Source organism: Brienomyrus brachyistius, chromosome 1 (assembly GCF_023856365.1).
Source record: "Brienomyrus brachyistius isolate T26 chromosome 1, BBRACH_0.4, whole genome shotgun sequence".
NCBI classification, from domain to species: Eukaryota; Metazoa; Chordata; class Actinopteri; order Osteoglossiformes; family Mormyridae; genus Brienomyrus; species Brienomyrus brachyistius.
Window position 1 is genome coordinate 1,856,984 of NC_064533.1, and position 17,807 is coordinate 1,874,790.

The 17,807-nt window shown below is 46.1% G+C and overlaps 1 protein-coding gene across 1 annotated transcript; it reads left to right on the forward strand.

The window, feature by feature from the left end:
• The first annotated feature begins 9,088 nt into the window (after positions 1–9,088).
• LOC125704296 (hyaluronidase-4-like) lies at positions 9,089–15,823 on the forward strand. The gene is made up of 4 exons (XM_048969748.1): positions 9,089–9,196; positions 11,268–12,293; positions 12,874–12,963; positions 13,164–15,823. Exons 2-4 carry the CDS (start codon positions 11,355–11,357, stop codon positions 13,557–13,559), a joined length of 1,425 nt encoding a protein of 474 aa, XP_048825705.1. The 5' UTR covers positions 9,089–9,196; positions 11,268–11,354; the 3' UTR covers positions 13,560–15,823.
• The last annotated feature ends 1,984 nt before the right edge of the window (positions 15,824–17,807 follow it).

The window sequence follows — 17,807 nt, forward strand, 5'->3', positions numbered from 1 at the left end:
CCGATGTTTGGGAAGGTAGAGGCCGTAATCTCAGGATCATGACTGCATGCCCCTTCATTTTCGGCACTGTTTTCATAAGTACTAAACACTACTTCGGGTTTAGCCGGAGATGTTTTCCGAGCATTGCCTGCCTTTTCCGTAGAGCGTGCCGTTATGTGTGCCGCTATATCCTGGGGCACTGGGGTTCACGCTCTTCTCAGGGCTTTGCTGGGACTCATACAACCGCGTCATTTTGCAGGTAGTAATTACCCCAGTGCTTAGCCCTTTGCAGGGAATCTGCCAGCATTACAATTTCCTCTATAAAACTGTCATGCATAGTAAAAGGGAAAAAGTGCAGGCATTGGTTATAAAGGCAGCATACATGAGTCATAATGGAAAACTATTTAGGTATATAGAGCTGACAGTTTTTGGGTGCGATATTGTCCTATAACAGTCGATATTTTCTTCCCTATCTGCCTTTGTTTATCATGGATGAAGTTAAAAAAGACGGCTGACATTTCTGTAGTATTAAGGCATCATTTCACAGATACACTAAAAGTCAGAAATAGCTGAAAGGGTAAAACTGTTCTGACGTTTAGCGAAAAGCAGCTTTACAGTGTCAGAGGAAGCCGAGGCTCAGAGACAGCTGTCTGAAAGCAGGTTCTGATTCAATATAATACAATATAATAAGGAATATTTTATCATGATACGCTCTCAAAGAACTTAAGCGCCATTGCAAGGGAGATGTGGCCATCAGTGAGCCAGATGTGGTGTTAATTTGCGATAAAAGTGGGCGATTATGAGGTGTGTCTACCATCACTTACAAGATGTGACAATAATTGGTTAAAGCCTGGCTCAGAAAATGCAACATAAAAATGGAGACCACACATGCTGTGGAAGGTTAAAGAAAAAAGTGTTAGAAAATCAGTCAAGGACAACAGGCTAAGCAGGGATGCCCAGTCCTCCCTATCACCACCCACCTCCTCCAGCTCCTCCGGGGGAATACCAAGGCGTTCCCAGGTCAGCCCAGAGATGTAATCTCTCCAGCGAGTCCTGGGTCTGCCACAGGGTCTCCTCCCAGTTGGACATGCCCGAAACATCTCCCCAGGGAGCCGTTCTCTCCAGGAGGCATCCTACATAGATGCCCAAACCACCTCAGCTGGCTTCTTTCGATGCGGAGGAGCAACGTCTCTACTTTGAGCCCCTCCCGAATGTCCGACCTCCTCACTCTATGTCTAAGGCTGAGCCCAGACACCCTACGGAGGAAACTTATTTCTGCCGCTTGTATCTGTGATCTCATTTTTTCAGTCACTACTCAGAGCTCATGACCATAGTTGAGGGTATGAATGTAGATCGACTGGTAAATCAAAAGCTTTAACTTCCTGCTCAGCTCTCTCTTTACCATGACGGAACTGTACAGTGTCCACATTACTGCTGATGCTGCACCAATCTGTCTGCCGATCTCCTGCTCCCTTCTTCTCTCACTTGTGAACAAGACTCCAAGATACTCCTCTGCTTGGGGCAGCAACTAATCCCCCACCTGGAGAGGGCGATCCACCCTTTTCCAGTCAAGAACCATGACCTCAGACTTGGAGGTGCTGATCCTCATCCTGGCCCCCTCACACTCAGCTGCAAACTGCCCCAGTGCATGCTGCAGGCCAGAGCTTGGTGACGCCAACAGGACCACATCATCTGCAAAAAGCAAAGACATGATCCGGAGCCCCGGGAACCGGACCCCCTCTGCCACTTGGCTACGCCCAGAAATTCTGTCCATAAAGGGTTTGAATTGGTGACAAAGGGCAGCCCTGGTGGAGTCCAACGCCCACCGGGAACGAGTCTGACTTACTGCTGGCAGTGCGAACGAAAACGCTCGCAACGGTTATACAGGGGCCTGATGGCCCATAACAACAGACCCTGTACCCCATATTCCTGAAGGCCCCCCCCCACCCCCCCATCAGAGGACCCCTCGAGGGAGTCATACGCCTTTTCTAAGTCCACAAAGCACATGTAGACTGTTTGGGCAAACGCCCACAAACCCTCCTGTATCTTTGTGAGGCTGATGAGCTGGTCCAGTGTTCTGACAGCCAAGACGCCATCAAACATAGTAGTACAATTATGTAATTATGTAACACTGCACAAAACATTACACTATCAATTCATTTTCATTTCATACATACAAATAATGATGGTTTTTCATCATAAAAACTAACCATTCTTAGCTACAGTTACCCTAAACATGATGTATTTTGACATTAACATTCCTTGCAGGATCTCCTTTACAAAAGGACCCTGGGCGAAATGGCAGCATGACAGCAGAAACAGAAGCATGCAGTAAAACAAAATTAAATATTAAAACAATTAAAGCGGTGCATTTAAAATCAATCACATGAACGACATTTAAGCTTTAAAAGCCTTTTCGGCAAGGTGCCCAAGGTGAGTACTGCTTAACATAAGATCCCGGACTATGGGGAAGTCCCCCATAGGAATGCTCCTACATCTTCTCTCCGTATTACTTATCATGCTGCTTTAAGGTTCATTACAGAGGCCTCTTTACATTAAGCAGTACTCCAGAGCATAGAGAGGTCTCCTTAAGTTAAGCGGTACTCCGGAGCACAGAGAGGTCTCCTTAAGTTAAGCGGTACTCCGGAGCACAGAGAGGCCTCCTTAAGTTAATCGGTAATCCGGAGCACAGAGAGGCCTCCTTACGTTAAGCAGTACTCCGGAGCACAGAGAGGCCCCCTTACGTTAAGCATTACTCCGGAGCACAGAGAGGCCTCCTTATGTTAAGCAGTACTCCTGAGCACAGAGAGGCCCCCTTACGTTAAGCAGTACTCTGGAGCACAGAGAGGCCCCCTTACATTAAGCAGTACTCCAGAGCATAGAGAGGTCTCCTTAAGTTAAGCGGTACTCCGGAGCACAGAGAGGTCTCCTTAAGTTAAGCGGTACTCCGGAGCACAGAGAGGTGTCCATACGTTAAGCAGTACTTCAGAGCACAGAGAGGACTCCTTAAGTTAAGCGGTACTCCGGAGCACAGAGAGGCCTCCTTAAGTTAATCGGTAATCCGGAGCACAGAGAGGCCTCCTTACGTTAAGCAGTACTCCTGAGCACAGAGAGGCCCCCTTACGTTAAGCATTACTCTGGAGCACAGAGAGGCCTCCTTATGTTAAGCAGTACTCCTGAGCACAGAGAGGCCCCCTTACGTTAAGCAGTACTCTGGAGCACAGAGAGGCCCCCTTACATTAAGCAGTACTCTGGAGCACAGAGAGGCCCCCTTACGTTAAGCATTACTCCGGAGCACAGTGAGGCCCCCTTACGTTAAGCAGTACTCCGGAGCACAGAGAGGCCCCCTTACGTTAAGCAGTACTCCGGAGCACAGAGAGGCCTCCTTATGTTAAGCATTACTCCGGAGCACAGAGAGGCCTCCTTATGTTAAGCAGTACTCCGGAGCACAGAGAGGCCCCCTTACGTTAAGCAGTACTCTGGAGCACAGAGAGCTAAGGATTCAGCCTCCCAACCTTCTTAAAGGAGTCATTCACTCTGGGAATAACCATGATTCAAAATTCCGACCACAGCGACATTTCAGAGGGTACGCTAACATCTGTAATGTTTCTGCTCTGCTCTGCTCCGCATGCCGTGAATTCTCATTTGCATTTATTTATTTTATTCTTATGGCTTCAGAGAGATTCCATCACAAGACAAAAAAGTAACACTCAGCTCCATGTGGTCTGTCTGCCTTAGTTTTTTGGCTTCTACAGAAGACCACCCTTATTTACTTTCACTGATAGCTGTAAGCCCTGACCACAATGATTATTCACATTAATAAGCGACATGATAATTAAGACTTAGGGCTGTTCTGCCATATTTACTGTTTGAGTTTTGCTTCAGTTTTAATCAGTATACCATTCATTATTATTAATTATTATTATTATTATTATTTATAATCATAATTCTGTCTTTGTAGTCTTTGCTCTTTTAGCAATATGAATGCCTGAGGTATAATGAAATCATTATAAACAGCAGTAGAATAATCCCAGTAACTTTTATCAGGATTTGAATCAAACCTCAGCTCCTATTCTGCAGCCTTGTCAAGCTAAACCCTGAGTCTTGGGAACCACATGGGAGCAGTATCACATGGGAGATCGTGCATGAGCCTGCACTTACATTTAATGACGTTCCTCCATGCGTTGTGTCGCAGCCCATTGCAATCTTGCGATTCAGCAGTTTGCCTTTGAAGTGCCCCTCCAGCATAAACAACCACGTTATCAGGCGCATCAAATGCACGTTTGGCCAGAGTATCACACAGCTTTGGCTGAGAGAGACGTTACACAGTTCTGTGTGGCTCTGTGCGTTAGGGGTCTGTGCTTATGAGCAGAAGGTCATGGGTTCAAATCTCACTGTTGGCTGTATGGTTTCATTGATAGGCCCCTGAGCAAGGGAGAGTCCTGCTTTCTCAGTTGGTCATGCTTTTGATAAAATTGTCTGCTTAATAAATGTGATATGAGATACTTCATTCATCCCCGTGGCAAAAGTTTGACACGTGACAGTTTTTCCAACTATGAGTGATACAGAAACACATGTATATACAGTATGGAGTCAGAGTGCAGGAGCATCCAATGTGCAGCCCTTCTAGAGGGTATGGAGCCGGTAGTGACATGATCACTCTGGCAGCTGCAGAAGTCAAATCTCCAATGTTCGCTGTAGATTGCGGTGACTCAAAGCGTGCTAGCAGCTCTGGTGAGTCACTGTCAGTTGTTTTTGGCTCTGACAGGAATAAACTTCAGTATTTAGTACTGTGGCTATGGCACTTAAAATATCATTTACACATCTTTTTTTTTAATTAAAGCAATCTAGATGAATACCCAGAAGACTATTTAACGATTCTCATTATTAGTTCCAGAATCCCAAGCTGGAGGTTGACGCCCAGTTTTTAACAGCCTCCACGAGTCAAGGAGAGCCACCAGTTGTGTCATTTCTCCATGGGAGAAGACAACAGAGCAGAATGAACTCAATGGACAGTTTTATAAGGGAGCAGACAAGGACATGGGAATGGAGATCACAGAGCCAACTGGCCTTCCCTACCCCTTCCTATACTGGTCAGACTGGTTCACTATGAACAATGGGGGCATTTCCGACAGAAATCGGGAGGACTGCAGATCCACTGGGATCAGAATGAACAATTTCAACAATTGTAATGGCGACTGAGCGAGTCACTCAGAGGACCCGGCCCCTGCTGCGGGGAGTGTGGTTTCCGCCAAGACGCTTACTTGGGCCCCCAATTTAAAATTTTTTTTTTGGGTCAGAAGAAGCCTGTCTCCACTGAAACTGCTGAGAACACATTACTGCCAGGAGGGGGTGGGTTTCGGCGGGGGCAGACGGCCCTGAATCCCCGGCAACAAAATAAATTCCGAATGGTGGCGGGGTGTTCTGTCCGTCCAGGCGCCAGAGCCGCGACATGCTAACATCTGCATCCAATAGAGGGCAGAGGAAGCGGGCGGCTCTCACAGAGGTGCTGACCGGCCTCCCAGGCAGACGGGGCCTTTCTGTGACCCTAAACGTCTTTGCAAGCAAGCCAAAGGGATCAGTACCTCCAGGGATGGGGGGAGGACATCTTACGTCTTAGACGTCAGTCCTGAACATTGGTTAAGTGGGACACATACATGTTTGATTCTCTATATCTTTATGAGTTCAGATCTTCAGCTTTCAATGATATTTTATGTTTTAATATTTATAATTAGGATCATGTCTTTAAAGTGATAGAGAAAAAGCAGGCAAATAGAAATTGACAAATTGTCCCAGTTGACCAATCAGCAGCCGACTCGTCGTGAAGCTCTACAGTCTGAGCATGATGGCAAACGGGCATCTTCCTGGATTCCGTCATGCAGTCAGGCGTGTCCCCAGGGTCGGCCTCCTTCAGCAGAAATCTCCGGATCTTTTTGAAGCTCCGATAAATGTAAGGAAGTGCCCGTTAGTCTCGCCTCATCTTTGCTGCAGCTTTTCAACAAATGAAATCAGTTTCATTACAATGTAACTTCCTTTCCCTTAACTGTTCATTTGTTTGTTTGGCTTTTAGGCTTTTTAATTGTCTTTCAAATGTGATTTTATTGTATGTCTTTCTGCCTTCGTAAAGCCTTCGTAAAGTACTTTGAATTGCCTTGCATCTGAATTGTGTGAATTCTGAATAAATATGCTAAATAATATTACAAACTTAGCAAACTTCTATCACTAACTATAACCAACCATCCACGCTCACAAATATACTCACTGTGTCCTCCAGTGCTGAGAGATGTGTCACTGCGTATCTTCTCGTCCAACACATTTCAGTGTAAAGTTGACCCTTTTACAAAATAATGGCAAATAAATTGAAACTTGATATTATATATTAATGCAATATATTAAAAAATCCAGCTTTACAGTCGCAGGCCAACAGTATTTTTAGCTCTTTCAACAGGACATTAAGCATTAAAGACCGCTGTGCTAAGGGGGTTAGTGTGCACACCAATTGCCAGTACAGGATAATCTGCTTCATTTGGAGCCAGTCCTGAAATGCATGCGGAACATTTCACACTGCTGAATGCTTGTGGCGCACGCTTGCGCGCTTGCGGCTGACCAAAAGAATGTCAAAGGGAGTCAGTTGGTGTTTTCACAGTATTAGACTAAGTCGTAAGCGACTGATTAATCAAACCATATGTCATGGAGACAGAGATGCACAGTGCTCAGATTAACTGAGTGCCTACAAGTCTGCCTCATCATCAGAGCCTTGTAAGCGATCAGCGCACTTTTAAGGACATCCTGAACTTCATTAACAGCACTGGCACACTGTCTATGAGGGAGCAAGCAGGAGGCAAACATGTATCAACATTAAGTTCAGTAGGACATCCTGAACTTCATTAACTGCACTGGCACACTGTCTATGCGGAAGCAGGCAGGAGGCAAACCTGTATCAACATTAAGTTCAGTAGGACATCCTGAACTTCATTAACTGCACTGGCACACTGTCTATGGGGAAGCAAGCAGGAGGCAAACTTGTATCAACATTAAGTTCAGTAGGACATCCTGAACTTCATTAACTGCACTGGCACACTGTCTATGGGGAAGCAAGCAGGAGGCAAACCTGTATCAACATTAAGTTCAGTAGGACATCCTGAACTTCATTAACTGCACTGGCACACTGTCTATGGGGAAGCAAGCAGGAGGCAAACCTGTATCAACATTAAGTTCAGTAGGACATCCTGAACTTCATTAACAGCACTGATACACTGTCTATGAGGAAGCAGGCAGGAGACAAACCTGTATCAACATTAAGTTCAGTAGGACATCCTGAACTTCATTAACTGCACTGGCACACTGTCTATGGGGAAGCAGGCAGGAGGCAAACCTGTATCAACATTAAGTTCAGTAGGACATCCTGAACTTCATTAACTGCACTGGCACACTGTCTATGGGGAAGCAGGCAGGAGACAAACCTGTATCAACATTAAGTTCAGTAGGACATCCTGAACTTCATTAACTGCACTGGCACACTGTCTATGGGGAAGCAAGCAGGAGGCAAACCTGTATCAACATTAAGTTCAGTAGGACATCCTGAACTTCATTAACTGCACTGGCACACTGTCTATGGGGAAGCAGGCAGGAGACAAACCTGTATCAACATTAAGTTCAGTAGGACATCCTGAACTTCATTAACTGCACTGGCACACTGTCTATGGGGAAGCAGGCAGGAGGCAAACCTGTATCAACATTAAGTTCAGTAGGACATCCTGAACTTCATTAACTGCACTGGCACACTGTCTATGCGGAAGCAAGCAGGAGGCAAACCTGTATCAACATTAAGTTCAGTAGGACATCCTGAACTTCATTAACTGCACTGGCACACTGTCTATGGGGAAGCAAGCAGGAGGCAAACCTGTATCAACATTAAGTTCAGTAGGACATCCTGAACTTCATTAATTGCACTGGCACACTGTCTATGCGGAAGCAGGCAGGAGGCAAACCTGTATCAACATTAAGTTCAGTAGGACATCCTGAACTTCATTAACTGCACTGGCACACTGTCTATGCGGAAGCAGGCAGGAGGCAAACCTGTATCAACATTAAGTTCAGTAGGACATCCTGAACTTCATTAACTGCACTGGCACACTGTCTATGCGGAAGCAGGCAGGAGGCAAACCTGTATCAACATTAAGTTCAGTAGGACATCCTGAACTTCATTAACTGCACTGGCACACTGTCTATGGGGAAGCAGGCAGGAGGCAAACCTGTATCAACATTAAGTTCAGTAGGACATCCTGAACTTCATTAACTGCACTGGCACACTGTCTATGCGGAAGCAGGCAGGAGGCAAACCTGTATCAACATTAAGTTCAGTAGGACATCCTGAACTTCATTAACTGCACTGGCACACTGTCTATGGGGAAGCAGGCAGGAGGCAAACCTGTATCAACATTAAGTTCAGTAGGACATCCTGAACTTCATTAACTGCACTGGCACACTGTCTATGGGGAAGCAGGCAGGAGGCAAACCTGTATCAACATTAAGTTCAGTAGGACATCCTGAACTTCATTAACTGCACTGGCACACTGTCTATGGGGAAGCAAGCAGGAGGCAAACCTGTATCAACATTAAGTTCAGTAGGACATCCTGAACTTCATTAACTGCACTGGCACACTGTCTATGGGGAAGCAAGCAGGAGGCAAACCTGTATCAACATTAAGTTCAGTAGGACATCCTGAACTTCATTAACTGCACTGGCACACTGTCTATGGGGAAGCAAGCAGGAGGCAAACCTGTATCAACATTAAGTTCAGTAGGACATCCTTAAGTTCATTAACTGCACTGGCACACTGTCTATGAGGAAGCAGGCAGGAGGCAAACCTGTATCAACATTAAGTTCAGTAACGCTGATCAGTGACCTGGGCACCAATGTACCCGCTGGATCACAGCAAACTCCTTACTGTCTCCTCCTTCGCTTTCTTTTCTGCTCCAGGATAATTGCTGTGTAGTGGTACCATGAGCCGGTTCTGGTTCCTCCTCCTACTCAGGAAACACTCCCCCTTTCTCCCGCCGTATAAAAAGGCCCAGGGTGGGACTACGCTGCAGACCGTGGCATTGGGGGGGGGGAACGTGATGCGACACTGAAGCCCGGGGAGGAAGCGTAGCCCCCGTCGTTCTCAGGAGGGTTTTCCATGCCTGGAGTGGCAGAGCTGCAGCGAACCCATGGGTAAGCGTCTCCTCAGAGCAGACCTCCGGACTTAACAGCACAAGGCCTTCTTAACCTCACCTCTGCTTCTGCCCAGATTACTTCAAACATTGTGTAACAGCCTACGAGCACCTGAGAAACTGCTTTCTATAAGTGATTGCTAATGTCTGTTAGCCAGCACACGCCTTATGTCAGTCAATGTCTAGTGGTTTGCTGATGAGGGAGGGCAGGTGGATCAGTCAGTCATTACCAGTGGTTTTACAATTCAGACTGAAAACATCAGGAGTATGAAATGTGTCTTCTGCGAGCATTGAAGTAAAAACTCCTGCCATTAAAACAGATCAGATACCTCCTATCTGAAACATTGTTTAATATGAACAAAGCCATATGTTAATTACATTACATTTTCTGTGCAGGTGGTTGATTCTTGTCATGCATTGTGCCATAACACCTTTTGCCATAATCAGATATATAGCAAGTGCATCAGAGATGTCTAGAGATTGTTTCTAAACCCAGTCCACTGGGATGCTCAGACAGTCCACTTCTTTGTTCCCTCCCAGCTCCCAGCCAATCACAAACACCATATACCTGATTGGAGAAATATGGATTGTCTGGGCGTCGCCGAGGACTGGGTTCAGAAACACTGATCTACTGTAGGTGTTTAGTGCAAATACTCTTCCGTGCAAATAAACTTCAGCTGCAGTTTAAAATGCTTGGGAACATTTTCCATGGTGATAATTCTATACGCACATTGAAACATTGAGACTGACTTCAGATGTAGATCTTGCTGTCTATGTCTGGCCATGTGGTAGATCAAACAAGCGCTTTGGCGGCATTTACGACACAGTGAAGTAACCACTAATGTCATTTCGTATCCTTCCCTAATTTCTGGAATGCCTTGCTCTGCACTTTTTGAAGTTAGTGATGAAACTTGCCAACATGAATAATGTAGATACACATCACCATAGTGGCAAGTATTAATTCCATAAGTATAGGGTATAGGGCATAGGGTATAGGATATAGGGTATATGGTATAGGGTATATGGTAGTTCTCAGCTTGAACAGTCTTGTGGGTCCACAAAGATTTGTTCTTTGCCAAAGGAGAATTTCGGTCCCTCCAAGTATTCATCCATACATGTTTGAAAGAGTGACGTGTGACCTCAGAGAGAAAATGACCGTCCTGTCTGTGAGAGCTACTGCCACACTCAAACTGCACAAACAGCCTTTACTGTATGACATCTGGCAAGAGCCGTCTGTACCTTTAGGAGTCAGGAGCTGCTTGTGTAGGTCGCATTCGGTTTTTGTTGTATCCGCATACTGTACATGTGATTAATGCTGAATTACAATGATTCTTACACATTTTTCTTATCTCTTAACAGTAATTCATCACAAGGGGGTGCTCCAAGCATCAACCATTTGCCACCATTATGTTCTTCCTCGGGGGTCTGATTATTCCAACCCCTGGCTGATAAGCTGCCAATTATTTATTGTACTATTTAGCTGCTCTGGAAAACACCATATTTATATATATATGGCAATAAGCCTAGAAGCTGCTTGATTTGTTCAAGGACACCAATGTCGTACAATGAGCTCAGCACCCAGGTGTTCGTACAGCAATAGACTGCAGCAGTTTCTGCTGGCTACTTAATCTACAGAGATAATTATATTTTTTAACCTTCAACGTGGTGATAAACTGCGGAGCTAAGTGGGACATGATAAGCCTCAGATATGATTGGGGTGTTAATATATCCTAATACGATGACATCGTGCAGCAGTAGCTGACATGCATTCTCTAAGGGTTACAAGGTTACATTATTTCTGTAGGTTACATCTTCACAGTATTGTCCAAAGGATTACATTCTTTAACTGTTATTTAATTGTGTATACTATAATATATTCATTTGTATGTGAAATACTATATAAAACAAGTTCATGGTTAGAAGCTGGAACATGCAATGGGACATTTGAAGCACTCTTCACTGAGTGACACCAGCCACCCCGAGTGACATCATGTGGCATCTGAGTGACACGATGATGAGGACGGAAGCTGAAGCTCACAGCATGTTAAACGTGATGCTTTCTGACCTCACAGGCGCCGCTGTGAAAGGATGCGGGGCTTCTGAGCGGTGACGGCTGTGACGGCCCAGTGACAGCTGCCTGCGGTGAGAAGTACGGCAGGATGCCTGAAGTGACACCGTGGAGCACCAATCCCCACGCCGTTCGCATCACCCATGTGCTCACCATCCTCGCTCAAGTCGCCGTCGCTCTAAAACCTGCCAAGCTGCCTCTGATTGGCCGCAAGCCCTTCATTGCAGCCTGGAACGCCCCTTTGGACATGTGCGTCAGCAAGTACAATGTGAGCATCGACCTCAGTCTCTTTCACATCCAGGGCAGTCCCCGTGCCGTGAGAACGGGCCAGGACGTCACTATCTTCTACGCTAACCGTCTGGGCCACTACCCCTTCTACACGGAGCAGGGCAGGCCTGTTAACGGCGGCCTGCCGCAGAACTGCAGCCTCCAGTCGCACCTGCACAAGGCCTACCGGGACATCCGCCACTACATCCCTTCCCGCGACTTCCACGGCCTGGCCGTCATCGACTGGGAGTACTGGAGGCCGCAATGGAGCCGCAACTGGCACAAGAAGGACATCTATCGCAGGAAGTCGCGGGAGATGGTTTGGGAGGCCTACATCAACATGTCCGCGGTCCAGGTGGAGGAGCTCGCTCGACACGGGTTCGAGGAGAGCGCCAGAGCCTTCATGCAGGAGACACTGACGCTGGGCATGCGTACTCGGCCCCATGGCCTTTGGGGCTTCTACCTCTACCCTGATTGCCATAATTACAATGTGGACGAGACCAACTACACAGGTTCCTGTCCCCTGCAGGAGCGCGCGCGCAATGACGAGCTGCTGTGGCTGTGGAACAGCAGCACGGCGCTCTACCCCTCAGTCGCCATCAGACGCCGCCACGCAGACAATGACAGCAACCTGTACTTCTCTCGGTGTCGGGTGCTGGAGTCCTTACGCATCGCCAGCCTCACCTCTCTTGACTATGAACTGCCGACCTTTGTTTACACACGCATGGGCTACCGGGAAGAGGCCATGACCTTCCTTACCATGGTAAGCCTGGGCTAAACACCAGGGTCTAACTGAAGAACCCAAGGGCCAGTACATGAGCTGTGTGTATGATATTATTGAATAGCCTCCTGGTGATGCTACATCAACCGATCAGTTCAAAACATTTATTCCTGTCTGCTAACAACTGTGGTTTAGCACAGCTAAAATTCTGCTGTGAAATGGTATCCCCTCCTCACAATGACATTTTAGCCTCACTGGAAAACCTCTCTGGATGGAAACATGTGGTAGGTCCAGATATCCATGCTGCCACCTTGTGGTGACAGACGGTAGGCCTCACAAATACACGGAAACATTTTCTTTTTTGTAAATCAAAACTTGCTGTTTTGATGTGCAGTTGGTGTTTTCTCTGCATTGTGTGGGTTTCCTCCAGATATTATTGTTTCTTCCTGCAGTCCAAAGGCTGCATTAACCATGATATCTAAATGTGAGTACTCGTAATATCTAAATGTGAGTACTCGTAATATCTAAATGTGAGTACTCGTAATATCTAAATGTGAGTATTCATGCTCTTGTTTGTCTAGTGTATGCATGGGCATTTACAGCATTTTATTGTTCTTTCCAGAAGGACTTGGTCCACACCATCGGGGAAAGTGCAGCTCTGGGTGCAGCTGGCTTCGTCATTTGGGGAAACCTCAACCTCACCTCCTCCAGAGTGAGTTTATGGACTTTCTGCATGTGTCTCTGCAGTAGCTAAAGGTTTGCAGCAGATACTGATCAATTCTACTGCAATTCCTCAGGAGCCGAATGTGACATCACACACCATACCTCTGTTCTTTAAATGATGTTATAATGGATGGATGTTAATGGAGAATTAACCCCGTGTTAACAGCGCTTCTCTTTAATTGTCCTCAGCACAACTGCTCCAAAGTAAAAGCGTTCCTGGGCCGCCAGCTAGGCCAGTACATAACGAATGTGACGCGAGCGGCGGAGATCTGCAGTGACTTCCTGTGCCATGGAGGAGGCAGGTGTGTCCGCAGGGATCCCCATGCGTCGCATTACCTGCACCTGAGCAGTGAGAGCTACCGCATAGATCCTACCGGTGATGGGAGGTTCGCTGTTGTGGGATGGCACACTAATCAGGAACTCCAGCAGCTCTCGGAGCGGTTCCGCTGTCACTGTTACCAAGGTTACGGAGGGGACCGCTGTGACAGTCCAGCTACTATGGTAGAGAGCTCTGCTGGGGAAACTGGGACTGTGGCTGCACTTCTTTTGGCTCTACTGCTGAACTTGTGTGCAGTGCTTGTTTGAGTACTATGCAGGATAACTAATCTACTCTGCACACCGACAGTAATATGCTTCCTAAGATTAATCCCAGTTTTCCTCATTTACATTGCAAAGACTTTATTTTTCTACCTTAAAGTATAAGCCTGCTATTATATAATGGCAGATTTTCTCATATATTATACGTGAACATTTGCTCACGAGTCGACTTTCAGGTAAAAACATTTATTGGCCTTCATGGTCTGAGACAAAGCACAGCAATCAGGGCCATCCATCCATCCAGCCGTCCCACTGCCTCCTGAGACCTGCTGACTATTCACTGGAGGAAGCAGGGAAGCAAAGGGACGTAGGCTGCTGGCTGCATGAGGAGCACAGGACGGCAGACTCAGGTACGGAAAACTGGAGAACCCAGACCAGGAAGCGGGGAGCTGGGATCGGGGCTACAGCACAGTAACCAGGACATTCACAGAGAATCCCCAAAGGCAAGAATGCTGGCTAATCAGGACCATGACTACGGGAGCAGGACCATAAATACAAGATGTTGATCAACAACAGCCATGGACACACAACACCCACACCCAACACCAAGTGAAAAACTACATCAAGCCCCACAAGTGAGCTTCTGAATCAAACACCACCCAGAGCCCTGCACTCTGAGAGCAAAGACAACATTTTAACTAGGGCAATGTTCTCTAAGGGCCACTGGCTCAGAGCAAGATCACAAAGCAGGCTCATTTAGCTGATTACTAATCAGGAACAGGTGTGACATACTTGCAGTCACATGTCAAACAGTATAGTAACAGAAATTAACATGACCGGAAATAATAAAAATAAATCACTAACAGATGGGCAAAGCCTTGGATCTGGACATAAATTGGAGTAGGAATGTTGACAGGCACACCCTGAATATGCTGCTTAAGTGCAGCCTCACTGTGATACAGACCACTGGAAGCACTGCGAGTGGCCGAGAAATGTTGACGATTATATACTCTGTGAATCTGTGAAAATGGCTTTATATCAACACTCTGGTCCCAGGTGCACATGGAAAGAGACAGGAAAAGGTCCCAGAATCCGGAGAGTAATGATCTAAGTTTATGTTGAATGTTTCTATGGCTTTAGCTGGAAAAGCTCCTCAGCGGCAGATAAGTTCAGGAGCTGAAAGACAAACGTTAAACGTTCTTAAGCTGGTCTCAATAGCCTCCGTAAATATGGTTGCCTTGTAAGCATAGGGTGAGAACGTAATGCACAGGGCAGTTAGCATTACGAAGCCCTGACAGGTGCTACGGGTCACTGTGAAAGGCACCTTGGCCTGCAGAATGCTGAACGCTACATGTACGGCAGCCGTAAGCCATACTGAAACACACTGGGTGCAAAAAAGATCTTAAATATTCAACTGCTCATAATGCAAGTGACTGCAAAATTAAACATGATACAAATGGAATTAATGACCTCTGTGTCCTTCTGTTTCTTGTATTGAAATTTAAATTCAATTAGATTTTTGTTAGATGGTCACTTAGTTATTGTTTGTAAATACACTATGCCACATCTCATTCTGCAAAACCAAATGTTTGAATATGAATTTGGTACACCCTTTGTTGCCATAATAGTCTCTTCTCTTCTGGGAAAGCTTTCCATTAGATGCTAGAACATTGCTGGTGGGATCTGCTGCATTGGGTTGGGGTTTATGATGCCGACCACTTTGCAATGGAATTTGCTCCCAGATGTTTCCACTTCTCAGTCGCTTCACTTGCAGTTGGCCAGGGCAGCTCTAGCATGGCTGAAATTCAGCAGATTGAATCCAGGTGGAAAGTCACTAACCACTTCAGTAAAACCACTTATTCTGCCCCTGATGTTGGTTGAAGGGCATGTGCAACCGACTATGTGCTTAAATATATACCTGTGTCAGCAATGGCTGTAGCTTAATTAGCCAATTCCACTAATTAATTGAGGTCTCTACATGAGCATGTCCTTATAGTGTAACCTTCCCCTAGTACCTCAGCTTTTCTTTTCTCCCCGTTCCAGTTCAGACTGCCCCCGCTCTCTCGCTCCCTCATGTAATTACCTGCCGAATACATGTGGTTGAGTGTCTGGTGGTTTATCTTCAGCAGAAATGCAGAGACTATCCTGCAGATATCAGTCCCTTTCCACATGGCGCATGTGACCAAGCTGGGATTTGTATGCGAATGTCTCCATATTCTTTGTACCTAACGGAAAGAGAGAAAAACAAAGACCTTAAGAAGCAGGTCTTCACATGTGTAAGTGTCCTTCCCTTCCGTGGAATGGATGGCTCTGTAGGTTATTAACCCCTGTGGTTGGCAGAGTGATGCCACTGTTAGGCCCTGGACCAAGGCCATTATCCCAACTGCTGCGGGGACATTGACCGTGCTCCCTTATCTTCACTTGCTTTTGACAAGGAAGACTGTTAAGTAAATATATTAAAAATAATAAGTTTATTGCAGGGAACACTGGTTGGAAATCCTATAAAAGCCACAGAAATAAAATGTACAAAGGCTTAATTATCCTTTTACTAAACACGGCTGCAGCCTATCATGCATTTACAGTGTCAGCAAGAAAGTTACAACAGTGTGGGTATTGCATTGCGATGTAGCTAAAACAGGAATTCAGTGAGTTAATATTGCCACCTACCAATAGAACAGTATGTAATAGCTATTTGTTATAATATTCCACAGTTGACCGTGGAATGTTTAATAGGTAGGAAATTTCATGAATGGACTTATTGCACAGGTGGCATCCCATCATTGTAACACTCACATCAGGACACTCTGGGCAATTCACCAGGATCCGTTTATTAGCAGAAGCCAAATCGTGATCCAAGGGGCCGAAAAAACCAGAGATCAGTCCGTACCAAGCACCAAAACCAAGAGCGTGGTCCATGAGAGTCATCGATAAGTCAGGAGCACGAAGGTCAGGAAGCCAGAAGATCAATCCAGACACATGGATGGGAGACATGTGGGAGGAGCGGGGCTAGGTCAGATGGGACTGGGGGGGTCAGGAGGTGTGGGAAGTGGAGGCAGGGAAAGTCGGGTGGTGCAGAGCTGAAACAAAGACAGAAGGTATCAAGGACAACAGGTTGGAAGGCTTGGCTGCTAAATGACACTTAAATCCGGTGTGTGGGGACATCGGTACTGCAAAAGATTCAGTACATATCTTCCTTTTGGCTCAAGCCCTTCAGCGCTGTTTTGCCACCCAGCAACTAATAAATGCCACTGTTGAAGATGAACAACCACCATGGTGTGACTGTCGGTCTGTGTCATTTTGAGAACACAGAGGTTTAGTCAGTAATTACGCTTCTTCTGACTCACATAGGCTTTACTTCTAAAGCTTCTGTACTGATATGTTCCAAATCCTGTCTCTTTCTGTTCATATGGAGTTCCTTCAGTTGCGTGATTTCATGCTGCCTGCTGTCATAATTGCCTCTCCCCAGTATGTACTTGCATATCACCATCAAGTGGTCTGACTTTTTGCACACGAAGCATTAGCATGCTTCTTGCTGCATATTCCTGGTCTTATTTCTGCTTTTCGTTTCTTCAGCAGACTTTGCATTGGAAACACTTTCACCACTCATGCTTTCAAAGTTTATTGCTGAGATTAGTTCTTTCATGCATCATTTGTAGTAACATTTCTTTAGCACATCTATAGTTACATACATGTATAATTTGATCCGCATCTATGCAAAATCTATTGGCTGAGTTTCCTAACCCTTCTCTAAGCACTGATCTGTGGGGTCTGCTGCTCTGGCTTCATTTAGACATCTCTACCAACCTGAACTATCATTTTACTGAACATGACTGTAGAATGTCATTGATGGACCTTGAACAATAAGCTTAAGAGAAGCCTGATATTGCATCACAATTAGAACAGAATAGAATAGCCTTGATTTTTCATTGCACAACATATCTTGTAGGTATGTTAAGCACAAACCTATCTATGGCAGCCATGCAGTACATATTGCGCTTTAGGATAATATGTGGGGCGGCACGGTGGTGCAGTGGTTAGCACTGTTGCCTCACACCTCTGCGACCCAGGTTCGAGTCTCCGCCTGGGTCACATGTGTTTGGAGTTTGCATGTTCTCCCCATGTCGTCGTGGGGTTTCCTCCAGGTACTCCGGTTTCCCCCCAAAGTCCAAAAACATGCTGAGGCTAATTGGACTTGCTAAATTGCCCCTAGGTGTGCGTGTGAGAGTGAATGGTGTGTGAGTGTGCCCTGTGATGGGCTGGCACCCCATCCTGGGTTGTTCCCTGCCTCGTGCCCAT

Bases quoted from the DNA above. Each gene is read 5' to 3' on its own strand.
- LOC125704296 (XM_048969748.1), top strand. From the start codon at position 11,355: ATGCCTGAAGTGACACCGTGGAGCACCAATCCCCACGCCGTTCGCATC. The intron at 12,294-12,873 runs GTAAGCCTGGGC...TGTTCTTTCCAG, and splicing joins CCATGACCTTCCTTACCATG to AAGGACTTGGTCCACACCAT. The intron at 12,964-13,163 runs GTGAGTTTATGG...AATTGTCCTCAG, and splicing joins TCAACCTCACCTCCTCCAGA to CACAACTGCTCCAAAGTAAA.